Here is an 18,913-nt window from a genome sequence, read left to right as displayed (position 1 = left end):
ACATCCAGAAAACTAAAGTTCAAAGAGGTCAAGCAATTTGCCAGAGGCCTGCAGTCCAGGGACTGAGCGGAACCTGGAACCCGCTACCAGGACTCCCAGCCCTGCTCCCTCCAGCGCCACCCTCTTCCCAGGAGTAGGGGGAGCTGAGGCTCGCTGTGGTCACGTGGCTTTCAGAGCCCGCCTCGGACCCTGACCTGGTATTCCACTCCCGACCCCTCACTTCCTCGTTTCGCCTTCCTTCTGCCTCTCTTCCCAGGGTCCCGCAGGGCCGGCTGAATGAAGCCATGCCGGGCACCTATACATGCATGGTGGCAAAAGGAGGATTGGAACGCTAGAGCTCGCCTCTGCAGGGCTGTGCAGGGTCCCCACTGAGGAGCGGGTGCAAACGGGTGCTGGGCTCGGGGGTCAGCCAGCACCAAGTCTGGGGCTGGGGCGGAGCCTGTCGGTCGGGGGCTGGAGGTGGGCAGAGAGGGAGGCCCGGGGCGTGGAGACTTTGAAGGAGTCGGGGCCCTGGGGGTAGGAGCCCGCGGGTGGAAGCGGCGGGCGCGAGCCGAGGCGGCGGGGCGCGCGGCCCAGGCGGGGCGGGCGGGCGGCAGGGACCGCGGAGGTGCGGCGAGAGCCGGGGCGGGCGGCGTCACCGGAGGCGGAGGGCGGAGGGGCGGAGCCGCGCTCGCAGCTGCCACCCGGCCGCCGGGCCCAGGCAGACGCCACCCGCCAGCGGCCGGGCACGCACCGCGCGCAGACCTTCAGCGAACAATGCTCCGGCCGGGCGGCGGGCGGCTTGGAGATCGACGGAGGGGCCGAGGAAGCGCAGCCCCGAGGTGAGCCCGCGACGCGCTCTCCAAATTCGGCCTCTTTTTGTCTGGCGAGCGTGGTCGCAGAGGGGAGCTTTGGAGGGGCGCTGCGATCGGCGAGCAGGCGACCCCTGGGGTGACAGGCGGCCGCTCGGGGAGTGGGTAGCGCCGGGGCCGCGTGAGCCCGGGGTGGTGCCCCCGGTGCAGGGAGGCGCCCGGCCGGGAGGACGGAGGAGCTGGAGGGTGTTTTCGATCCATTCGAGAATCGCGCTCTTGAAAACGGGGAAACTTTCCTGCGAGTTCCAGGAGGGAGGACCGACTGTTAGGATGGTTTCTCTGGTCTCGCTGCTCTGTTTGCGGCGGGAGACTGAAGCGCTTTGAGGACTGCTTTCCACCGATAGAGTATTGTCAAGGGGCAGAGACGGAAGGCCGCCTGGCTGCTGGGACCAGGACCCGGGGGGATGGTTTGGGGGTCCAGGGTAGCTCCCAGGTATGCAGCAGCGGGGCTCCAGAGGCAACGAGATGATGCCCTTTCCCTCAAGCCCTGGCTGAGCCCTCCGAACGCATGCTGTGAGCACGTTCTCAACCTTTGCTGGTATCCGGGGACATACACACTTAGAACGCAGAATCCTCAGCTGGGCATGGAGGCGGCCGGGCATTCGCAGCGGAGAGCGCCAGCTCACGGTGTGTGCGTTTCTCTCAAGTAAGCTCACCCTGCTCATGGTTTTGCAGAGCCGACAGCAAAACCCAATGGTCTAGGGACGAGGAGTTTTGCGATGCCTTCAGTCCGGAGTCAGGTTCAGAAGCCTTTCCTGATCACTGGCCTGAACTATCCTGAACAACTTCTCTCCCCCTTCCCTTTCTGAGAAGGAAATTTGACGGGAAGCCCTAGGGAATTCCGCAGTTACTTTGCTCTCCTGAGGTCTGGTTGGTTTGGACTGTAGTGGGTGCAAAACCGCATTCTTCCCTCTGAGATTAGATTCCACAGCACTGGAGGAAGAAAAAAGAAAAGGAAAAGTTGGGTGAATATCATAATTTGCCCTCTGTGTGAGTGGGGAGGCAGGGGGCTAGCGGGTGGTAAAGTTGTCACTTTCTCCTTTCTGCCTGGTCAACCCTGGCCAGTGGAGTGTGCTGAAGTTCAGACACTTTCCACATACATTTCTTTCCTTTTTCTGGTGTTGCATTCATTTAACTGTAAATACAGAAAAAAAAAATTTAGGTGAATGTTTTCTGGAATTCTGTCACTCCAGGATAAGGCATAAGCAACTTCTGATGTAAGTCTGAGCAGGTATTTTGGGCCAAAATATTTAATCTTATAGATCTGGCCACCTTGATTCTTCAGATTCTTTTTTGAAATGAGGTGGGAGTGTATCTGACAGCTTCAGTCTTGCAAACTGTAGCCACAAATCTAGTGCAGAAGTTTGCAGAGGCAAAGACATTTTTTTCATGACTTGGATCAGAAAGAATGCTGAGCTCTTTTTTCTAATCTGACACTGCAGCCTCCTACTGAAATGGGGGGATTTGCATAATTCTGGGGATCGCCTCCCCTCAGAGGTAAGGAATGTGGGCTGGAAAGTGCCTTCCCCACGCTGTGGAGAGCTGGCACTGCTGCACCAGGCAAGGCGAGGCAAGGCTTTGTGGGTGCCACTTGTGTTTCTCACCATCTTTTACTTAAAACAAATAGGGGATAATTCCAAGCAAGCACAGAAGTGCAACGGTCTTTTTTTTTTTTTTTTTTTTTTTTTTTTTTTTTTTTTTTTTTTTTTTTTTTGGCTGCATGCAGTGGTAAATTCTGTTTGCTATGACTGAGAAACCAGTTTTAACAGGATGCAGTGAGTCAATGACAGTGGGAAGCCCAGGGCTTCGTTTGTTCTCTTCTTATTCAATGACTTCCCTTTAAAAATCTTTGCGTCTGTCCCCAGCAGTCGTGTGATGAAAGTTGCGTGTCTAAACATCCAAGAGTTTCAGAGCTGAGGATGGGAGCAAAGAGTGCTCGTAAACTGGTGAGACATTCTCAAGGAAACTTCCCCCATGCTAGCAATCCAGATCCTTCCACACTCCCAGGGCTGTGCAAAGGTTGGGGAAACTTAGAAAGTAGGGCCTGTGGTACCAATGTCACCCCTTCCCCAATAACAAGTTTGTGTTCTTACTTGCCTGTTGAGAAGGCAACATGTCGCCAAGCAAAACTGCTGCTTTGTGAATCTGTGGTAGCCCCTGAGGAAGTGGTTGGGCACCCCCCTCCTCAGATAGCCCTGTGTCAGGAGGAGCTGTGGGAACTTGCAGAGCCCACACAGGGCTGGTTTCCAAGCTGTCTTCCTCCATCCCATGGAGCAGGCATGGGAGCCTCTGCCTGCAGTGGAGGTGGGCTGGACAGTGTCCTTTCTGTGGCCTGGAAGGTGTAGGCAGTCTTCACTCATCAGCTTCCCAGGAAGGAACCTACTGCCTGCCTGTTCCTGAAGGCCAGAATACTTCCTCTGCTTTTTCCCCCTCCCAAAACTTAGCAACAAGCCTATAGTTCTCTGTGGCCTGAGATTATAAAACCTGGCTGTTTCCTCAGCTTGTTGAAGCCCAGTGACCTCTTCTGGAGAAGTTGGCAAAGAAGGAATCTGCTACTTGGGCATGTTCAGAGGAGGAGAAGAACCTAGCTAACAGTCTTCTTAAAGAAAAGAACCTGTGAGACCCTAACAATGATTGCTAAAAGATACTTTTCTTTTATTTCAGATGATGTATTTAGCTTAAAGATGCAGCGGGCTTTATTCTTAACTTTTGTTTTGTGTTTTAGACAGGGTCTCACTCTTGTCACCCAGGCCGGAGTACAGTGGTGTGATCAGGGCTCACTGCAGCCTTGACCTCCTGGGCTCAGGCAATCCTCCTACTTCAGTCTCCCTAGTAACTGGGACCATAGGCATGCACTCCAACACCTGGATAATTTTTTTTTATAATTATTATTTTTGTAAAGACAGAGTATCTCTGTGTTGCCCAGGCTGGTCTCAAACTCCTGGGCTCAAGCGATCTCCTGCCTCAGCCTCCTAAAGTGGTGGGGTTATAGGTGTGAGCCACCACTTCCAACCCATTTTTTTTTTTTTTTTTTTTTTTTTGAGACAGAGGTTTCACTCTTGTTGTCCAGGCTGGAGTGCAGTGGCGCAATCTTGGCTCACGACGACCTCTGCCTCCTGAGTTCAAGCGATTCTCCTGCCTCGATTCTCCTGCCTCAACCTCCCGAGTAGCTGAGATTACAGGCATGCGCCACTACGCCCAGCATTTTTAGTAGAGATGGGGTTTCTCCATGTAGGTCAGGCTGGTCTCGAACTCCTGACCTCAGGTGATCCGCCCACCTTGGCCTCCCAAAGTGCTGGGATTACAGGCGTGAGCCACCACGCCCGGCCCCAACCCATTTTTCACTTTGGAGGGAAAAGAGGCACATATAGCTTCAGCACTTGTTGAATGAACACCCCCGTGTGTGAGCGTGGAGATAAGAGAGAACACTTCCCACAAACACTCTGGAATGACTTTGGGGTTACCAGGCTCATTCCACTTGCTTAGTCCTGTTGACAGTTTAGAGATTATCAAACTTCAGGCAGATCCTTATGGGAGGAAAGTGGAGAGCAAACCCTGAGGCAAAATGCTCCCTATTTAATGAGAACCTGTTTAACTTATGTTCTTAGGGAGGATTTTTCTCTTGAACATTCTCCTTACGGGAAGTCAGTTCATTTTAAATAGGCTAAGAAGAGCCAGGAGCAACGCGCAGATCACCACTGCAGTGAGGAGTCGCCTGTAAAGTTGGCTTCTGTTTCCAGAACAGGCAAACTCTCTGTGTCTATGGGCTGGTGCAAGTTCTTGTTTTTGTCATCGTTTCCCCACCTGTAAAATGGGGACAACAACTGCCTGATGGGATGATTTCAAGGTAATCGGTTAATGGCTGCAACCCTTTGAGCTCCTTCTCAATGGTGGATTTACAGGGGACCATGGTGCAAACCGGCACTTGCAGTTTTACTCTCAGAAGCAATGAACTCTTTGAGCAAGGCAATCGCCTTCTCTCCAGAGCCATCACTGGGAAATAGCTCTTCGTTAATCTCTTCTCTCTCTTATCATCTATCCAGTCACCTTTGACCATGAGTGTGTCTTGCTATTGGTTTGCTCCTTTGGCCTATAGCACCCAGCGTTGTGGACCTCAGCAGCACAGGGTCAAGTAATGTATATGAAGCAAGGGATATTTCTCAAGATGCCAGACCTCTCCACAAGGTCTGGAGGACAGGCCAGCACCCCACTTCTCCCCTTTCCCAACCTTTCCTATCTCCACCTGGTTGGAAGTCTGGATTACAATGCATATTTCAGGGCCTAGACCTGCCTCCCCTCTCACACAGTTCTTGTTCAAAAATTGTGGGTTATTTTCCATAAGCCATTGTTTTTATTTGCTGTACTACTTGATAGTTCTTGTTTCTCTGGGTCAGCGTCCCAGACTCTAGGCCCCTGGTGGCAGGGGAATACATGGATGAGGTACCAGCTTCTCATCTTAAACCCTATGTGATTTCTTCCCATAACTGCCCCAAACCTCCAAGGATGTTAGGGGACTCCTCACCCAGGATTTTAGGGGACTGAAATGTCTTTTATGTACTCTTTTAAAGCAACAAGGCTGTGTTTAGTTTTTACAGCTTCTGATGAGGCTACACCACCAGAGAATGTCTAAGAGCCTTGTGACAGATGGGTAAGGGCCACAAAATAAATGGATCCTAATCTTTACCCTTTTCTCCTCCTTCTCCTCCCTGATCAAATAATGAGACTCTAATCGATAATGCACCCATTGTCTGACATGGCAAATCTCTAATCAGGAAAGTGTCCTGCCTTTCTAGGAAGCCACTCTGTCACCCACCTCTGAATCCCACAACACCACACCAGAGAGCCGGGCGCAAGATGAACCAGCACCCTGTCGGCTCAAGATGCACCAGACCCTCCTCCTGAAACCCGAGAGCCTGAAAATGTCTGCGTGCAGTGACTTTGTGGAGCACATCTGGAAACCCGGGTCCTGCAAGAACTGCTTCTGCCTGCGGAGCGACCACCAGCTGGTGGCCGGCCCTCCCCAGCCTAGAGCGGGCAGCCTGCCGCCTCCACCTCGCCTGCCTCCCAGGCCTGAGAACTGCCGCCTGGAAGATGAAGGTGTGAACAGCTCACCTTACTCCAAGCCCACCATTGCCGTGAAGCCCACCATGATGAGCTCCGAGGCCTCTGATGTGTGGACAGAGGCCAGCCTGAGTGCCGAAGTCTCCCAGGTGAGGCTGACTAACACTCGTGGTATTTTTACAGGGGCTGCTCCTGTTTAAACGCTTGGTGACTGGCTGGCAGCCAGGGAGGGCTGTTCCAGCAACAAACCTGCAGGATGGCTTCCTGTCAGCTTGCCCTGAGATGGCTTTTGCCTGGGATTCCCTGTAGCTGCGCTCCTTTCTCTCTGTCCCTTTAGGCTCAGAACCATTAATCCAGTCCCCCAGAATTTCCTCCTGTGATTTGCAGATTGCGTAGGGTAGACAAAAAATGAAGCTTTTTAAAAAAAGTTTTAAATTTTCTTAATTGATCATTTTAAATATGTACACAAGTAGCGGTTATTGCAAAGTGAATCACATGCACTCAATACCCTTCAATATGAACTTCAGCAACCATCAACTCATGACCAATATCATTTCACCTCCCCCGCACTGATCCCTCTTCCTTATGATTTTAAAGCAAACCCCAGATATCACATCATTTCAATACATACCTTTCAAAGATAAAGTCTTTATGAAAAGCATAACCACAATACCATCATCACACTTAATTTTTTTTGTTGTTTTTGAGATGGAGTCTTGCTCTGTCACCCAGGCTGGAGTGTAGTGGCGTGATCTCTGCTCACCGCAACTTCCAACTCCCTAGTTCAAGCGATTCTCCTGCCTCAGCCTCCTGAGTAGCTAGGATTACAGGTGCCTGCCACCATGCCCTGCTAATTTTTGTGTTTTTAGTAGAGCTAGGTTTCACCATGTTGGCCTCGATCTCTTGACCTCGTGATCTGCCCACCTCGGCCTCCCAAAGTGCTGTAATTATAGACGTGAGTCTATAATCCACTAATTTTTTTCTGTCACCCAGGTTGGAATGCAGTGATGTGATCTCAGCTCACTGCACCTTCCACCTCTAGATTTCAAGCGATTCTCCTGCCTCACCCTCCCAAGCAACTGGGGCTATGGGCGCATACCTCCATGCCCAACTAATTTTTGTATTTTTAGTAGAAACGAGGTTTCACCATGTTGGTTAGTTGGTTAGACTGGTGTCTAACTCCTGACCTCAAGTGATCCACCCACCTCGGACTCCCAAAGTGTTGCGATTACAGGCATGAGCTGCCACACCTGGCCTGTTTTTTTTAGTTTTTAATTTTTATTTTATTATTATTATTTTTTTGAGACAGTCTCACTGTTGCTCAGGCTGAAGTGCAGCATTGAGATCTTGGGTCACTGCAATCTCCACCTCCCAGGCTCAAGTGATCCTCCTGCCTCAGCCTCCTAGAAAGCTGAGACTAGAGGTGCATGCCACCATGGTTGGCTACTTTTTTTTTTTTGGTGGAGATCGGGTCTTGCTATGTTGCCCAGGCTGGTCTTAAATTCCTGGTCTCGAACTCCTAGGCTCAAGTAATCCATCTGCCTCGGCCTACCATAGTGCTGGGATTATAGGCATAAGCCACCATACCTGGCCCCACACTTCGAAATATTAGCAGTAATTCCTTAATATTATCTAATACCCAGCCAGTACTCCTGTTTCCCATTTTGAAGCTTGGATTTTACCAGTTTTTTTTCCTAGGGTCACTAAAAACAGTTACACCCTAGAGGCCAGACCATTCTGCTCATTCCACAGGTAACCTTTACAAAGTCAGAGGGCACATAAGCCAGGGATGCTGGCATCTGCTGTCTTTAGACATATTTAGGAAGCTATGTGGCTAAGACATGTTCTAGGAATTGCTTGCTACCTGTTTCACCTCTTTGCCTGTTCTAGTTTTCTTGACCAATATGGTGAGCAGGTCAGGAAGGCTGTGTGAGTGTAGATGAAAGCTAATGTCAATCCTAAATCAGGAGACGCTTCATTAAGGAAAGACATTTCCTTTGGTTGCAATGAACTTGATGTCCCCTTCCGGGCTGCTCTGTTTTTTCCTAAACTGATGACGCCCATTCTCCAGGCCATTCTCAATACCTTCAACCTTCACCAACTGAAGCCAAGGACTCTTTAAGCTCAGAACCACCTGGGAAAGAAGCCAGAGGCAGGCCCTGCTTGGAGGTTGCTTCTAAAAGTGGGGGTGAGGGAGGACTTTAGACCAGAAGGAGGAAAAGGTGACTTCAGCGGTGGTATGGACCAGTCCACATCTTTGTCTCATAGCCCAACGAGTCCAACCACTCGCACAGGCTCAGGCTGAGGTCACTGCTGTAGGTGGGAGAAAGAGGACCTCTGGCATAGTTGGAAGCAAAGCACAGAAAGAAGCGAGGAAGCCCAGATCCAGTTCAGAAGCCACCTCTCACCCGGATCCAGTTCAGAAATCACCCCTCACTCTCCTGTTCTGCACACACACACACCCCCAATGTGTTTCTTTTTTCCTTTTTTTTTTTTTTTTTTGAGACAGAGTCTGGCTCTGTCGCCCAGGCTGGCATGTGGTGGCGTGATTTGGGTCACTGCAACCTCCGCCTCCTGGGCTCAAGCCATCCTTCCGCCTCAGCCTCCAAAGTAGCTGGGACTACAGGCACACACCACCATGCCCGGCAAGTTTTTGTATTTTTTTTGTAGAGATGGGATTTTGCCATGTTGCCCAGGCTCGTCTTGAACTCCTGGGCTCAAGCAATCTGCCCTCCTCAGCCTCCCATAGTGCTGGGATTACAGGTGTGAGCCATGGCGCCTGGCTCCAGTGTGTTCCGTGTGTTTTAAAAACACTTAATGACTTCGATTTCTTCAGGCATGCACTGTGATTGGGTTATCAAAAAACTCACACACTCAAAGCAAAAATTAAACAAAACCCCAAGCTCCATTTTCCAATCCTGTGGAACAACTTCTCTCACCCAGTGAGAGAAGTTGCAAGGGAGGAAGAAGGCAAAGTGTTCTTTTCAAAGTTATATTTTCTTTTCCTACTCCACAGACTTAAGCCAAAAACATTACAATCCATGGGTGGGAAGCACAGCTCAGTGTCTGGGAAGACAAATGGCTCAGCGGGTGCCCCAGCAATGATCACAGGGCCCTGGGGAGATCAGAAGGTGGGCGTGCATTGAGTCCCTGGCCCCAGCGCCCCTGCACTGCACTACAGAAGACAATCTACAGTATCATTGCCCTTCCCTCTCACTTTTCCTCTCTCTCTTTTTTCTATGACAAGTTCTAATGTAAGTCTTTTTGCGTTGGGCTTGTGTGTAGGTCATCTGGAGACGAGCGCCCGGCAAGCTCCCCTCCCGAAGCAGGAGGATGCCCCGTCGTCTACCTGGGCAGCTTCCGAGGTGTACAGAAGCCTGCTGGTCCCTCTGCCTCCCCCGATGGCAACTCCCCTCGCTGTCCCCCAGCTTACACCATGGTTGGCCTGCACAACCTTGAGCCCCGTGGCGAGAGGAACATTGCTTTCCACCCAGTGAGCTTCCCTGACGAGAAGGCTGGGCACAAAGAAAAACCCTCATTTCCTTACCAAGACCGGCCCTCCACCCAGGAGAGCTTCCGCCAGAAACTGGCTGCCTTTGCTGGGACCACATCTGGCTGTCATCAGGGTCCTGGGCCCCTGCGGGAATCCCTGCCCTCGGAGGATGACAGTGATCAAAGGTGCTCACCCTCCGGGGACAGCGAGGGTGGAGAGTACTGCTCCATCCTGGATTGCTGCCCTGGGAGCCCTGTTGCCAAGGCTGCCTCCCAGGCTGCAGGCTCCCGGGGCAGGCATAGTGGCAGGGACGGCTCACCCACGTGCTGGGAGCAGGGGAATTGTGCAGGGCCCACAGAGCAGGAGAAGCGGGGCCTGAGCTTCCCCAAGGAGTGCTGTAGCCAGGGCCCCACTGCCCACCCATCCTGCCTGGGCCCCAAGAAAGCGTCCTTCACCTCGGAGGCTGCCACTTCTTCTGACGGCCTCTCTTGTGGCAGTGGCAGCGGCGCCAGCAAACCCTTCGTCCCCCATCTCGAGAGTGATTACTGCTCCCTCATGAAGGAACCTGCCCCAGAGAAGCAGCAGGACCTTGGCTGCCCAGGGGTGGCCTCTAGCAGATGCCTTGGGCTGACGGGGGAGCCGCAGCCCCCAGCCCACCCCAGGGAGGCTACACAGCCTGAACCCATCTATGCTGAGAGTACCAAGAGGAAGAAGGCAGCTCCGGTGCCTTCCAAGCCACAGGCCAAGACAGAACATGCAGCAGCTGCCCAGGGCCAAGGTCACAGTCAAGGCCAGGGCCAGGTATGGACAGGTAATGCCTGGACCCAGAAAACAGCATCTGGCTGGGGCCAGGACAGCCCAGACCCAACTCCCCAGGTGGCAGCCACCATCACAGTCATGGCGGCCCACCCAGAAGAGGACCATCGGACAATCTACCTGAGCAGCCCTGACTCTGCAGTGGGGGTGCAGTGGCCACGAGGGCCTGTGAGCCAGAATTCCGAGGTGGGTGAAGAGGAGACTTTGGCTAGGCAGGGGCTGAGCTCCAGGGAAAGCCATGCTCACAGTGCCAACGAGAGCAAGCCCAAGGAGAGGCCCGCCATTCCCCCCAAGTTGTCCAAGAGTAGCCCTGGAGGGTCCCCGGTGTCATCATCTGCCGGAGGGCCCCCAGTATCGCCGCTGGCTGACCTCAGTGATGGGAGTTCTGGCAGCAGTGGCATTGGGCACCAGCCTCCATCCCGAGGCCCTGCTGACCCCGTTCCTCCCTGCCGGACCAACGGTGTCACTCTCAGTGACCCATCCAGGTGTCCCCAGCCTGTGACCTCCTCAGCCTTGGATCAGAGGCGGCCCAGGTTCCAGGCAGGCACCTGGAGTCGTCAGTGCCGGATAGAGGAAGAAGAGGAGGTGGAGCAGGAATTGCTGAGTCACAGCTGGGGAAGAGAGACCAAAAATGGCCCCACGGACCATTCAAACTCCACCACCTGGCACCGTCTCCCCCCCACAGATGGCTCCTCCGGGCAGAACAGCAAAGTTGGGACTGGGATGAGCAAATCGGCCTCTTTTGCCTTTGAGTTCCCCAAGGACAGAAGTGGGATTGAGACATTCTCACCTCCTCCTCCGCCTCCAAAGTCGAGGTGAGTACCATTGTCTGCCTGGGACTCTCTCTGCAGGGCAAAGGGCTCCTTTATGTAAATTTCCCCAGGGTCCCAGTGCAGCCCTCGGAGAGCAGGAGTTGTGGCCCTCTTTGTATCCAGCAAAAAAACCTACATGTGGGGCCCTGCTTGGGATTGGTGATTTGAAATCAATCTTTCCAAGAAGCACCACCAAGCTGTTGCCATTTGTTTAGTGCCTGCATTTTTATAGTCTGGTCCTCTTTTTATTGCTCAGTTCTCTGAAGTGTCTTCAGTAGGCTTTTTTCCCAGGAAGTCCTGAATATTTACATTTAATTTAAACATGCAAAAGCACGAAAGGAGGTTATGCTATAGGATTTAGGGAGGGCTGGATATGATGGCTCATGTCTGTAATCCTAACACTTTGGGAGGCCAAAGTGGGAGGATTACTTGAGCCCAGGAGTTTGAGACCAGCCTAGGTAACATAGTGAGATCCCGTCTCTATTTTCTTTAAGTTAAAGTCTTAACAAAACCAGAATTGGTTTTAAAGGGATTTGGGGGAGGAAGGCCGGGGCACGGTGGGCTCCACGCTGTAATCCCAGCACTTTGGGCAGCCAAGGCAGGTTGAATCTACAAGTTTCAGGAGATCGAGACCGAGATTCCTGGCGTAATCACGTGTGAAACCTGTGTCTCTACTTAAGCTAATAGCAAAGGAAAATTAGCCGGCGCGGTGGCGGGCGCCTATAGCTCCCAGCTACCCTCAGAGAGGCTGAGGCAGGGAGAATGGTGTGAACCTGGGATGGTGGAGCTGCAGTGAGCAGAGATCCCGCCAATATACTCCAGCCTGGAGGCGACAGAGCCGAGGACTCCATCTCAAAAAAAAAAAAAAAAAAAAAAAAGATGGTGGGCAGCAAAACAGTTAATGCCAAATAGAATGTATGTCCACATCATATGGTGATTAGGTCTTGGGGCCAAAAGCAGAAAACAGGAACGCTGCCTTCTACCGCGCCGTCTCACCGCACTCAGCACCCCTTCCGGGTCTCTTCTACCAGAAACCCACACCACTTTGTGTCAGCTCTCGCGCGCGTCTAGCATGCTGACACTCAGTTTTCTCTACTGCTTCCACTGCTATCTCCTACCAGTTTAAAGTGCCTTTTAAAGGCTCAAGAAAATAAATGGTCTTTTTTTTTAAAGCTATTGAGCTGTGGATGGGACTTAAATGCTGGGGAAAAAAAATTTCTTTCGATTAGAACAAAACTGATTCCTGTTAGGAAAAGGAGAAACCTACTGTTTTTCAAAAAATTACAGCCTTTCTGAACAGACTTGCTTGAGTCATGTCATTTCCAGTGGTTCTGTTTCAGCTGATGTGCCTCTGGGCTGATGTCAGAAACAAGGAAATTGACCACAGAGAGAAGCAGTCAGGACACTTGACTTTGAACATCAAGGAGTCTCAGGCACTGATGTGATCTAACGTGGGTTTTTTTCTCATGACCACTACTTTGTTCTGGAATTGCGTTGGCCGCCCACCATGCAGAACAGACATCTTCCAGATCCTGAGGTGATTGCAGACTCTTTGGCAGCCACGTGAACTCCCCGAATGAATGAGGGATTCAGCAGCTAAGATGAGCTTCCGTTTATATGGCATTCACTATGGGCCAGGCATGGATTTAAAAGAGTTAGACATAACAACTCATTTCATCCTCAGAACAGCCCTAACAGGTAGGAATTGCCAGCCCCAATTTACAGATGACAAAGCAGAGATGGAGAGCTAGAGTAACCAGCCCAAGGTTCCTGCCATACCCGCAAGAATTCTAAGTCTACGCCCCTCCTGAACCTATAGGACATCAAGGAGCATGGAAATTGAGCAGGGCATGAGAGTAAAACGTCTAAATTGTATCTGCCTGCCTCAGTCCTGGGTAAATTAGTGGAAAGCACAGGTATTGGCACTAGACCAAGTTCCTATTCCCTCTCTCTCACTTACACATGGAGAGACCTTGTATAAGCCACCCACTGTGACTGCGTCTCCAGTCTCTACTCTAGAAGAGTCGGTCTCTAAACTGAGAGTCTGGAGTCTCTTCTCTAAAATGAGATGATAATAGTACTTTGATAACACCCTGCTATTGAAAGCCTCTAATGAGACAAACAATGGAATCCAATGCAAAGGTTAGTTATGATGTAGCCAAAAGCCACCCGGGCTGTTGATTGCACAATGACACCCACACCCTGTAGGAACTAGCATGGCTCAATCCCAGGAACTCCACCCTAAGCCTTGGAGAAGTAACTAAAATTTACTCCTTTAAGAATCTCAGGGCTTGGAGAAATCCCAGTAACCATAGCAACATGACTCAGGTAGGGTTTTAATTAGCATCTGGGTTGAGATCAGAGTTTTTTCTGCCCAGTTTGTTATGATAAAACCCTTAGATTACATATAACTCAAGCTCGGTGGGAATCTTGGAGGTTCAAGATTTCAGCTCGTAAAAAATAAACAAGTTAGAGGAGAAAAAAGAAATAAAAAGAAGGGCTGGAGTTAGTGGCTCTTGCCTATAATCATAGCACTTTGGGAGGCCAAGGCGGGCGGACCACTTGAGCCCAGGAGTTCCAGATCAACCTGGGCAACATGGTGAAATACAGTCTGCACCAAAAAAGATACGAAAATTAGCCAGGAATGGTGGCACACACCTGTCATCCCAGCTTCTCTGGGGGCTGAGGTGGGAGGATGGCTTGAGCCCAGGAAGCAGAGCTTGCAGTGAGCTGTGATTGTGCCGCTGTACTCCAGCCTGAGCAGCAGAGGAAGGCCCTATCTCAAAAAAAAAAAAAAAAATCTAGAAAATAAAATTATCTTAGGAGAATACAGAAAAAGAACAGCATCTTACATTATTTAAAATAAGCTAGAATATATTTTCATTTGGGGAGGCATTTTCATTTCTCCAGCATTACTGACATTATCTTTGGAACCTCCCTGTGAGAAGATAAGAGGGTAGGCTTGGGAACATATGCTGACTTTTAATTCTGGAACTCAGTACCTCCCCTGGGGATAGTGCCAGGAATCCCCAGAGTCTTCCAACCTAGTAGGTCAGGGTGTTGGCAAATCAGAGTGTCAGTGAGAATGCAGCCAACAGTTGATCCGGCACCAATTCCAGTCCACACTGGTAATTATGGCAGGCTGATGTCAGTTTTCCAAAATAGAAAAACGTGGAAGGTCTTCAGGCAACATATAAGGTCAACTTGATTTCTTCACATGGGTCCATTTGTGAAATAGATCCTATTTCTAATGATCAGCTTCATTATGTGTGTTACCTATGCTTAAACCTCTAGAAAAGGGGTTGCTTCATATGGGACACTGTTCCTTTCCTCTTACATGGTGTGAGAGAGACAGATTGTCGGCTTCCTTAGGCCATTATGGAAGAACAGGGAATGATTTTCTCTTTTGCCTGTTGTTCTGTTTATCGCCCTATTTTGCAAAACTGATTCTGACCTGGAGGAAAAAAAATAGATGTTAAGAATGACTTGGCTTTCCTGGAGTCCTGTTTTGAATGTTTGGCAGTAGCTCATCTGTCTTTTTGAGATACTGTCCTCTGTAAACTCCCATTCGTGTTCCTGAGAAACCTCTTGCTGGAGTGTCCTGCAGGACAAAGGCTCTCCATGCTCATTTTGTGCACAGAACAGTTCTTCTTTGGAGGAGTTTAAGTGCGTGCCCAACCCTCCTCCCCAGGCAGGTATGGCAAGGCCTGGATATTTCCTTCCTGTTGCTGTCAAGGCAAGATTTTATACCCGCAAAGTCACACTTACTGAGAACGATGGATCTCACAGAGTCTCTGGGTCACCCCTGGCCCAGTATAAGGCAGAATTATAAGATGAGGATCAACAAGTACTGCTGGTTAGGAAACAAAAATACTTCAGGAAAGAAAGGTGGACTCTTAGTTTAAATGTCATGCTTAAGACTTAATGGCTATTTGGTCAGGCATGATGGCTCACGCCTATAACCCTAGCACTTAGGGAGGCCAAGGCAGGTGGATCACTTGGGGTAAGGAGTTCGAGACCAGCCTGGCCAACATTAACAGGAACAGCAGAGCTGGGGAAACAATTAAGATGAGAAAGAACCAAATTGCTTTCTGCCTTTTGCTTTTTCACAGATGCAAACCCAGTTTTAAATGACTTAACGACTTTTGGGTGACCAGGTCAGTTGAAAGAGAATCATCTGGTTAGTGCAGACAAGCGTTTCACAAAGAAACCTCAAATTAGGAGAAGAGGCCTGAGCCCAGGTGGAATTAAGGATGACAGGCGACTAAGAAATAAGACACATTCATGTGGTTTCAGTGTCTAAATGGTCTGGCCCCAGGTGAGACTAATCAAAAGAAAAGTTTCCCCAAGAAAGTGGGCCATGTCTTTGTTTTTTGTGTGTTGTTTTGTTTTGAGACAGAGTCTCACTCTGCTGCCCAGGCTGGAGTGCAGTGGTGCCATCTCAGTGCAGACCCCTTTTGCCAGACTCAGGTGATCCTCTCACCCCAGCCTCCTGAGTAGCTGGGACTACCAGTGCATGCCACCATGCCCCGCTAATTTTTATATTTTTGTAGAGACGGTTTTTCACCATGTTTCCCAGGCTGGTCTTAAACTCCTGGGCTCAAATGATCCACCTGCCTCAGCCTCCCAAAGTGTTAGGATTACAGACATGAGCGACCACACCCAGCTGATGTCTTTGTTTTAAAGTTATCACTCATGCCAATTTGAATTTTAACCGACTACTTGCTAAATTCACCCCTTCTTCTGTGGGGCTGCTGGGGAGCAGAGGTTAAATCTATTCTTGGGCTTTTGCTCACTTCACTTTTTTTTTTTTTTTTTTTAGACAGAATCTCTGTTGCTCAGGCTAGAGGGCAGTGGTGGTACGTTGCCTTACTGCAACCTCGACCTCCTGGGTTCAAGTTATTTGCCTGCCTCAGCCTCCCAAGTAGCTGGGATTATAGGCACGCCACCACGCATGGCTAATTTTTGTATTTTAGTAGAGATGGGGTTTCACCATGTTGCCCAGGCTGATCTCGAACTCCTGACTTCAAGTGATCCACCTGCCTTGGCCTCCCAAAGTGCTGGGATTACAGGTGTGAGCCACCGTTGCCTGGTCTTGTGTGCCTGGTCTTGTGCTCACTCTTAATTCTCCTCCTGAGCTGCTTCTCACTAGACAGGTAGTGACAGTGTCATGAGTGGAGTTCGTTTCTATCCACAGAGATGGCCGCATCACTAACCAGAGGAACTGACATGACTTCACTGTGTCATGTCAGTTTTCCAAAATAGAAAAACGTGGAAGGTCTTCAGGCAACATATAAGGTCAACTTGATTTCTTCACATGGGTCCATTTGTGAAATAGATCCTATTTCTAATGATCAGCTTCATTATGTGTGTTACCTATGCATTATGTGTTACCTTCATTATGTGTGTTTCCGGTCCCTCCGGAAACATGGTCTCTGGGTACGAACCAGGAGGATGGGCGTAGGACGAGTGAGAAGGGTGTTTGTCTCTAGTCTCCACATCCAATCTGATTAGAGCTTCCAATGTTTTCTTCTACAGACCCTTTCTACTATAATGGATGACAGTTGGGTGGCAATGTTTTACTAGGAAATCCCATACTCTTGATACATAACTGCCTTTTCTGGGTGGCATTTTGAAAATCACAGTTTGTATTAGGAAGCACTGTATTTAGAGAATCTTCATGGACTGTGTTTAGCCTTTTTGACAAAACTTAAATAAGTAGGCTGGAGGTCAAGTTGGTCAGGGGAGAATAAATACTGGCCGTATTTCAGTAGCCCCCACAGATACACAGAGTATGGCAAACAGAACAAAACATATGTACCAACAATGCATGTTTATATTTTGTCCCATGCCAGGGGCAAATTCATAGTTGGTCTGTTCCCATAAGTATGGGGATGGAACTTTGAAACACAGGACATGTAATGATACTGTAAGCAGGGACCATTGAAATTGATTCCTAGAGTCTTGTTCTACAATTTCTTTAAAAATTACTGATTTGACAACGATATGTATTCAGCATATAAGACTTTCTGTCTAAGTTTGAGCATACATTCTTGACTAAGGCTGGCAATGAGAGATTCTTTATTTAATTTATCAGCTATCTATTAATTGTCTACTTTTGATTAGGCTCTGTGCAAGGCGCTAAAAAGCCAGTTACTGGGGTTCTGTTCCTTAACGATCCTCAGGATTGAGTTGGTAAGAATTAAATCAGCAGCTGTGCAATATGACTGTCAAAGCTCGACCCCTGCTTTGATTCCCTTTGTTGAGACAGGCTCTTATAGGACCTGGATTCTCACCACATCCTCTGTTCTGTTTAGGGAACACAAATGTAAGCTCAGCTCTGTGTCCAGGAGTGCCTTATAGTCCTCTCCCTTAACTGTGTTTGTTTCAACTTGATCCAAGATCAGGATTAGTATAAGCTTGTAAAAAACAAACAAACAAACCAAAAAAAAAAAAAAAAAACTTTTATTTTTTACAAAATAGGCCAGATACACTTTAAAGGTAAAGAGCTTGCTTAACCATCTGCAACTCCTAAGGTGGAACTCAAAGCATCACATGTAGTAGATGCTCAAGAAATGTTTGTTAAATGGACAGTTGTAGACAGAGACAATGCCATGTTTACTTCATTTTCCAGAAAGGCACCTGACTCCTTGCTTTGCACATAACAAGTGCTCAAGAAATGTTGAAGAAAAAAGCAAATTGCTTTGAATGCAGTGTATCCTAAAACCAGATTTCCAGGTTGCCCGTGTACTCTGTTCAGGCCTCTGGTTTGGCTGTTAACACAGTGTATCTTTTATTACATTAAAATGGGTTCACGTTTGCATCTCCTCAAGAAATTATAAACTCCTGGGAGTGCAGGGATGTGTCTCATACATTCTTCCTTGACTTCTCCATAGCATACCTTAGCACAGAGTTGGATATGTAGTAGATATTCAATGGCGAATTACTGATTTTTCTAAAAAAAAAAAAGCAAGCCAGAGTGAACTACAAATGTAATAGTTCTTGGCCTGATATTTCACTGGGGACCCATCGTAATTCTGCAACTATTCTCACTCAATAGAACATTACCACCTTGAGTTAAAGAGGCTAAGAGGCTAAGGTTAATCATTATTAATGATTCAAGGTGGGCAAACACCATGTGGGCACAATGCATCCTTTCATGGATGAATTGCTCTCCAATGATTATACATTTCACTCTTGCTACTGGTCTCTATTACCCTGCTTTTTTTTTTTTTTTTCCAACCTGAGCAGGTGTGTAGAACCAGCATTCTCTTGCCAAAATAATGTTCTCAGGTAGTAATCATCTAAACACCTTTTTTTCCACCAGAGAGTTACAAGGAATTCTAGGGTGTGGCTTTGCTTCTCTGAGAATAGATTTTCCATGCTTTCTCAGGTGCATTGCAAAATACAAGCTTAGGCAGTGTGGTCAGTCCCCCTCTGTCCCTCACGTTGTCAGAGGAACTCTGTTCCTAGAATGGCCAGCCTACATTTGATCTGCATAATTGGTTGTGAAACTCACCAACTGGTAGGACATTTTTTCTGTTAGTGGCACAAGGAATTTTTTGTTGTTGTTTTGGGATTGTTAATGTCCTCATTAAAGATCTTACATTTCCTTTTATCAGGGTTGATAGACCAACTACAAAGAATACCCTGTGTCCCTTTCTGCAGTAATAAGTTTCAGAGTTTAAAGATCAGGGTCTGCATCCTCTGTGCTTGCATTGCTCATTATTTCTTTCTATTGACTTTTGGGCAGAGCCCTAAAAATGTTGGGCGTTAGGAGTGTTTATACTGTTCCCATACAACTCTGTAAAATTCCCTGCTTTAATTAGCTTCAGTCCGATGCACCGGACGGCTTCTTCTCTGTGCTTCTGTGACAGGCA

The 18,913-nt window shown here is 48.9% G+C and overlaps 1 protein-coding gene across 1 annotated transcript in view; it reads left to right on the top strand.

Moving 5' to 3' along the window:
* Positions 1–734: 734 nt before the first annotated feature.
* The window catches only part of PRAG1 (PEAK1 related, kinase-activating pseudokinase 1), a 65,226-nt gene continuing 47,047 nt past the window's right edge, over positions 735–18,913 (top strand). The window contains 4 exon segments of the mRNA XM_017894688.1: positions 735–821; positions 5,645–6,061; positions 9,198–9,229; positions 9,231–11,036. Coding sequence (XP_017750177.1) covers positions 5,732–6,061; positions 9,198–9,229; positions 9,231–11,036 — 2,168 coding nt within the window. The 5' untranslated portion in view covers positions 735–821; positions 5,645–5,731.

The sequence above is a fragment of the Rhinopithecus bieti genome, unplaced genomic scaffold, assembly GCF_001698545.2.
Source record: "Rhinopithecus bieti isolate Rb0 unplaced genomic scaffold, ASM169854v2 scaffold_25360, whole genome shotgun sequence".
Classification (NCBI taxonomy): Eukaryota; Metazoa; Chordata; class Mammalia; order Primates; family Cercopithecidae; genus Rhinopithecus; species Rhinopithecus bieti.
Note: the sequence above shows the minus strand (reverse complement) of the source record. Positions and strands in the feature narration are given on the sequence as shown.